This window comes from Aegilops tauschii, chromosome 7 (genome assembly GCF_002575655.3).
Source record: "Aegilops tauschii subsp. strangulata cultivar AL8/78 chromosome 7, Aet v6.0, whole genome shotgun sequence".
In the NCBI taxonomy this organism is placed as follows: Eukaryota; Viridiplantae; Streptophyta; class Magnoliopsida; order Poales; family Poaceae; genus Aegilops; species Aegilops tauschii.
Genome location: NC_053041.3, coordinates 68,950,666 through 68,957,962, shown reverse-complemented (window position 1 = coordinate 68,957,962; position 7,297 = coordinate 68,950,666). Strand labels below are relative to the sequence as shown.

Below are 7,297 nucleotides of genomic sequence, written 5' to 3'. Positions count from 1 at the left end.
GTCATGAAGAAAGCAATAGCAATAAAATTAAACGATCATTATGCTAAGCTGACCGATGGGTCTTGTCCATCACATCATTCTCTAATGATGTGATCCCGTTCATCAAATGACAACACATGTCTATGGTCAGGAAACTTAACCATCTTTGATTAACGAGCTAGTCAAGTAGAGGCCTACTAGGGACACTCTTTTTGTCTATGTATTCACACATGTACTAAGTTTCCGGTTAATACAATTCTAGCATGAATAATAAACATTTATCAAGATATAAGGAAATATAAATAACAACTTTATTATTGTCTCTAGGGCATATTTCCTTCAGTGACAACATCAATGATCGCAGCCATGCTACGAGGCGTGCTTTCAATGGTCGTGGTGATGCTTGCCGACCACGACGATGTTGACGGCCGCGGCAACGGCCATGCCGTGAGGCGTGCTTCAATGGTCGTGGCGATGCTTCAACGACTACAACAACGTCGACATCCACGACAATGTTTCAACGACAGCGACCATGCTATGCGGCGTGCTTCAGTGGTCGTGGCTTCTCCGACCACAACAACGTCGATAGTTGCGGCAATGCTTCGCCGACCACAACAACGTCAATGGCCGCGGCAATGCTTCAACGACAATGGGGACAAGGCGTGCGTGTTGTGACGTTGCCGACGACCGCGGCCATGCTCTAAGGCGTGCTTCAGTTATTGTGGCAATGCTTCGACGACCACGACGACGTCGACAGGCCGCAACAATGCTTCGACGGCCATTGCTTCGACGTTGACAGTTGTGGTGATGCTTCGATGACCAAGACGGCGTTGGTAAGTGGTGTGGTCAGGCAGACCCTCTAGGGTGCTTCTGCAATGAAAATGTTGTTGTTGCCACAACGTACGATAGCACCTTTGCAGTGGTGGCTGCTTTAATGACAAGTCGACGGCGGTGTCCCGCAACAATGGCGTCATTGCAATGCCGATGACCCTACAAGGCTACAACGATGGTGGTGCTGCAGGGGGCGCTGACGAGCGTCACGACAATCCGGTTATGAGTGCGTTGCGAGCCAACATGCTGGCTTTTGGCTTGTGATGCGAGTGCATACATGCGCGTGCAAGGAAAAACGATTTAATCCAACGATCAAGCACAGCCCAATCGAGCGGTCGGCGAGGGGGCTTAATTATTTTTCACTGCCGTCAGCCGGAGGATTATCTAACTTGTGCGGGCTGGTGGATGGATTCTCTAGGCCCATAAGCCCGCAAATCCAGGTGGTGCCGAAAGGCGACGGCTTCTCAGGCAGCTTGAAATACTGAGCCTTGGCGCCCGAAGGTAAACCGTCTCAACCAACAGCTTTCACTTCCCATCTTCTCCCCGTCGCCGGAGCGCCAAGAAACCAAGAACTCATCCTCCCCGGCGCCCCCCACTCCACCGCGCAGAGCCCCCGCCTCTGCTGTCGATGGACCAGTTCCATCACGGCCACCACGTGCGGCTGCGCAGCCGCCAGCTCGGCACGTACCTGTGCGCCGACGAAGACGGGCATGGCGTCTCCCTCCACCCCCACCGGGCGTCGATGAACACGGCTTGGGCGGTGCACTTGCACCAGGGCCAGAACGCGCAGTGCTTGCTCCTCCTGAGCGCCGCCTACGGCGGCTACCTTGCCGCCACGGGCGCGCCGGCGCCGTTCGGCCACCGCGGGCTCCGCGTCGAGCAGCGCAACTACGACCATCCGGAGGTGATTGCAATCCTTTGGTTTGCCATCCCTTCAGAATCTGGGGACGAAGTCCTGCTTGGCCACATCAACCGTGGCTGCCTCCGTGCCAACGGGAGGTACCTCCGCTGGAACAACGGCGTCAGCGTCGAGGCCATCAACAACATCGCAAACGTCACCACGATGATGCACTGGGTCGTGGAGCCCATCCCCGCCAGGGAGGGCATGCCTCCCCTTCCAGCTCCGACTGTGGTGAGTCCGCCTCCGCCATGCCCGCTTCTTGATTCTTCCCGAATTTGCACGAATTGGGTTCTTGGATGTTGTTAACATGCGTCGGAAATTGACCGCAAACATTGCAAATCGTGTTAATTTCATTCGTCCGGGAGCAATTCTTGGCTCTGTTGTTGCCAGATTTGAGCTTCTTGCATGGTTGCCGGTTGCCACCCTGTTTCTTTGGCTTCTTGCGCCTCCGCATCTCAAATTCGCATTTGATCTCAAGTTCTTTGCGACTCAGTTGCAGCTTCACCTCCCCGCCGCCATGTTGCTGAACGTGGCCATGCGGCTGATCCAGTACGTGTGGCCGAACGACGACGTCGACGGGCCCCTCATCGACCACGGCGAGTTCTTCTTCTTCGGGAGGTCCGTGTTCCGCCTGAGGAACGAGCTGGCTATGCGGCTGGGCGCCATCATGGACGTCTCCGACCTCGTCATGTGCCTCCGCACAGGTGTTGCCCGGCTTACCCCACTCCTCGTCAACCTGCCGAGGAACCAGGAGACCCTCGTCATCGTCGTCGTCATCGCGGGGACGCCTGGTGAGATCGAGGCCCTCAACTTCCTACTCGTCTTCTGTGGCAAGAAACTTATATTTGCACTAGTCTCGGGTTTCAGTGCAAATCTGCCTTGTGCTTGAAAAGCGTTCGAACCTGTTGCTAATCTGAAAACAGTTTACTGAAACTGATGTGGTCTGAAACTTTTGCTTATCTGTTTCAGTAAGGAGTTAGGACTTGGAAATATTCTGCACTAATGTAGGATCATAGACATCAGTAAATGTTGCTGAATCAAATCCACACTAAACCTGTTTGATTTATGGACAGATGCTAGTTTTCAATTTTTCATATGTCAGAAATCCACGCTGAAGAAACTATTGGCTTTGATTCAGATGATTTAGTCTGGCGAGTTCAGCTTCACAGAGAATATATTGATTTCTATCTTTTAGCCTACTGTAATATGTTTCGAATAAAGTGTGGAGGAAATTCAGCTTGTATCCCACAGCACATTACATTGTTTTGAGGTTTTATACAGCAGCTTTCCTTTTCATCTTCTTATTTAAACTTGTTGCAGTACCTGACACACATGATGCCTAGCTGCTTAACTATTTTTCTTCTAATTCAGCCCACGCGGAGCTGCGGTACCCGGATGTCCATGCAGAGTAGAGATATCCAAGAGCAAGGACTCCTAGGACTGCTGTTCAGTGTTCACCTCTTCAGAAGTGTCAGCCGCCTCGGACAATTAGAACCCAGGTCCTTTTGTTGAGCAGGAAAACCCAGAAGTTCTTGTTTTCCTGCTAGCTGAACTTGGTTTGTTCTCCCTGGCAGTAGGAAACCTATTTGCGTTGGCATCACGGTTTAAAAATTCCGAAACTGTTTGAACAACGGTGCGGTGACATTAGTCTGTAATGTGTTTGACAATGGCCACTACTTCAACGTTGCTAGCTGCATTTCTCTTGGGTGTTGTGTTGACACAGATGTTGTGGTTCTTGCAGTGAGTTGAGTACTTGAGTTTTGTTATTCTGCTGAAAGTTTCAGTCCATTAGAGCAGAGAATAAATTTCTGATTCGACAACGATCGAATTCTGAACATGGCGACCCTAATGCGCTCGGACACTCTGCCTATAAGTTTCAGTCCATTTTCAGTAGCACCTACAATTCTGAACATGGTGATGCTAATGCACCTATGCTTACTCAACTGAAAGAAGAAAACTGAAACTGAAGATGCTAATGCACCTATCATCTGAATAACATGCGAAGAAAATTCAGGTTTTATACCTGGCCATAATAACACTATAAGAATACTAGCTTCTGCAGATTATATTGTTGTCATGCTTTGTGCATCAACTGTCCTGTTGATCTGACTTTTGTTTAGCAAAATTATGAGACTTTTTTATATGCAGCAATAGTTGAATAACAACTTCTTTTACGGCTACGCTAAATCTCAGTCGACTGAGATTTAGGGAAGTCTCAGTCGATGGCAATCCGTGTGTACGTGTACGTTGGCTCGAACGAGCTCTTTTCTTTGTCGCTGCACGGGCCGGTGGAGATGAGAGAGCCTTTCTTTTATTTTTCTTCTGGGCCTTATTCCCTTTGTTGTGCAGCCCAAGTTTCCCGAGTGTGTTTTTTAGTTATTTTTGTCAGCCTACAAAAAAAGTACTTTGTTTTGTTTCTTTTCTCGCCCTACACAAGTGAGTTTTGCCTGTAGGAGAGGAAGTCACGGTGGCTTTTCTTTTTCCCAAAAGAATTTTTCTTTTTCTTTTTTCTTTTTTTCTTTAGCATTTTCTTCTTTTATTGCTTTACTTTTCATTTACTTTTTATATGTCTTTAACTTTTCTTTTATTTATTTTTACTTATTATTTGCTTGTCCCGTTTCATTTTTCTTTTTGTTTTTCTTCTTGTTTATTTAATTTAATTTTTCCTTTTGTCCTTGCTTATTAATGTTGTGTTTTATTCTATTTGATTTTAGCATATTTTCAAAATTTCTAGCAGCCCTATTTTAGCAACGAAATTTCCTACCAATTTTTTGTAATTATTTTCAGTTGCACATCCATCAGATGCTTTGTAAGTAAATGTTGGTTGTGATAGTTGAAATTTTATTACCTGGATTGCTAAAATTTAGTCGATTGAGTTTAACTGAAGTCCTGGTACACATATATGGCCGTTAGATCACTGTTTCCGTAATATTCACGCAACACTGCTTGTCTAGTGTTACCCGACTTGTTTAGCGCCCGCTTCTACTTTTTTTACTTTTCTCGTGTTTGGTATTGATGCGTGATGTGCTGGTTGTGAGAGGCATTTTTCATTGTTTTTGTTGAACTTTTCAATTGCCATGTAGACACCATATCTACCACGGAGTACTTGTCTCAAGGGAGGGGTCTTTGTCCCTCGGGGTTCTTCAGTTGCATTTTTTTCTTCTGTTTTCCCCTCTTTTATGCCAAATCTCTATTTGTGGATTTATTTATGTATGCATTTTGTTTTTTTATGCTTGCATAATGCAGGAAATGCTTTTTCTTCGATGAGTGGGGATTTTTGAACCACGTAGACATAAATGTTAGTGGGTATGTTGGTCGTTAGTGGGTTTTTAAACCATGACTTTTGTTTTGTATAGGACCAGCATTTTCATATATATTTTCTTGTTTATGCGTAAACGAATATTAGCATATATTTTTTCTTGCACCCGGCCGCAAGTGCATGTCTTCTAACCCGACCGCGACTGGACTTTTTTGTTATGTCTGAGGGGGCGCCGAGAGAGGGGGCGGGCCAGTTGCAAGCCCGACAACAGCCCCGCAACTGCATGTCCCCCAACATGGTTGCAACTCGACTTTTGTTTTGTCAGAGGAGGCGCCGGGAGAGGGGGCGGGCCAGTTGCAAGCCCGACAACAACCCCGCAACTGAATGTCCCCCAACATGGTTGCAACTCGACTTTTGTTTTGTCGGAGGAGGCACCGGGAGAGGGGGTGGGCCAGTTGCAAGCCCGACAATAGCACCGCAACTGCAAGTGCCGCACCCGACCGCAACTGCATGTCCCCCAGCATGGTTGCAACTCTACTTTTGTTTTGTTAGAGGGGGCGGACCAGTTGCAAGCCCGACAACAGCCCGCAACTGCATGTCCCCCAACATGGTTGCAACTCGATTTTTGTTTTGTCGGGGGGGGGGGGGGGGGGGGCGGGAGAGGGGTGAGCCACTTGCAAGCCCGACAACAGCCCCGCAACTGCAAGTGATGCACCCGACTGCAACTGCATGTCCCTCAACATGGTTGCAACTCGCCTTTTGTTTTGTCGGAGGGGGCGTCGGAAGAGGGGGTGGGCCAGTTGCAAGCCCGACAACAGCCCCGCAACTGTAAGTGCCGCATTCGACCGCAACTGCATGTCTTTTAACCCGACCGCAACTGGACTTTTTTGTTCTGCCGGAGGGGACGCCGGGAAAGGGGGCATGTCAGTTGCAAGCTCGACAACAGCCCCGCAACTGCAAACGCCGTACCCGACCGCAACTGCATGTCCCCCAACATGGTTGCAACTGGCCCCTTGTTTTGTTGGAGGGGGCGGCAGGAGAGGGAGTGGGCCAGTTGCATGCCCGACACTAGGAATGCCACAACAAGTATCGCACCTAGGCCTACAATTGCAAATGTCATCTCGGACAACACCTGCATGTGGCCCTTATGCCTGCTGATTAAGACTTATTTAAATCTCAATCGACTTGACTGTATCCACACCCCATTATTTACTTTGTTTTTCTTATTTAATATCTTTTTATTTTTATTTTTTTGTTTCTATAAGAAGAGGTGTTTTGATTTTTTTTAAACGTGTCACACCAATCCAGTTGCACCTCTGCATCGCATGTGTAACTGAATATGATTGGCTCTCTTATTTTGTTAGTAGTACCATTTTCAATTTGTGGATGATAGAAAAATTACAAATAGATGAGACGCAATCTAAGAAAAAAATGCAAGGTAAAACCATCATTAAATAATGCTAAACATTTTTCTAGTTTCATGATGAATATTTATAAATAATATTGTACATTTTCTAATGGCACTCTAATTTTTATAAAATACATGATTAATATTTGTGAAAATGCATGAACATATTTAAAAAATATCACGACTAATGCTTACATTTTCTAGAAACAAAAATAGTATAAATAAGAATGGAAGGAGAAAAATGAAAAGTAAAACCGGACAAAATTGATAGTAACCGCATGTTAATTTTTTTGCACGAACAACAAACTAATACATCCGGCCGGTGCACCACACACGTAGTCAATGGAGCAGCAGCACAGAACAAAAATATTGCCCAATCTCTGGCCTAACGCAGCTCAAAAACACACAAAGCAAAGACAAACAGGGCAGCCCAAAAAGCAACCAGAGGAGACATGGTATGGGCTGGACAATAAAGCAAAAAAGAAAAAAAAAACAGGTGACGTCAGCCGACTGAGACTTCACGAAGTCTCAGTCGACTGAGACCTAGACAAACCCCTTCTTTTAATCATAGAAACTTTTTCTAATTTGTGTTTTTCTAAACAAGAATAGTTTTTTGAAATTGTGAACTGGTTTTATAAAATCATGATTCTTTTGTGAATTTTCAGAAAAAGGTGAAAAAGTAAAAGAAAACCGGTTCATGAACCTTCTAGAAGGTTACCATAATTGGTTGGCTTGCAGCCTCGCACAATGTAATATGCTCAAACTGGGTCGGCCTGTCTCTGGTCACTTGGATCGTTCTCATGTGCAACATGCCAGCAATTTAACTCAATAAGCGTTAAATAAGATTATATTTGACCGATTAGGCGTGCTCAGAGGCGCCTCCCCATGTGTTGTCTGAGGGCTATTGCCTCAAGGAGCC

At 46.3% G+C, this 7,297-nt stretch overlaps 1 protein-coding gene across 1 annotated transcript; it reads left to right on the top strand.

The window, feature by feature from the left end:
• Positions 1 to 1,438: 1,438 nt before the first annotated feature.
• Positions 1,439 to 2,600, top strand: LOC141026839 (uncharacterized). The gene is made up of 2 exons (XM_073503696.1): positions 1,439 to 1,942; positions 2,211 to 2,600. The coding sequence occupies exons 1-2, from the start codon at positions 1,439 to 1,441 to the stop codon at positions 2,598 to 2,600; spliced, it is 894 nt and encodes a 297-aa protein (XP_073359797.1).
• Positions 2,601 to 7,297: the final 4,697 nt, after the last annotated feature.

Bases quoted from the DNA above. Each gene is read 5' to 3' on its own strand.
- LOC141026839 (XM_073503696.1), top strand. From the start codon at position 1,439: ATGGACCAGTTCCATCACGGCCACCACGTGCGGCTGCGCAGCCGCCAG. The intron at 1,943-2,210 runs GTGAGTCCGCCT...ACTCAGTTGCAG, and splicing joins CCCTTCCAGCTCCGACTGTG to CTTCACCTCCCCGCCGCCAT.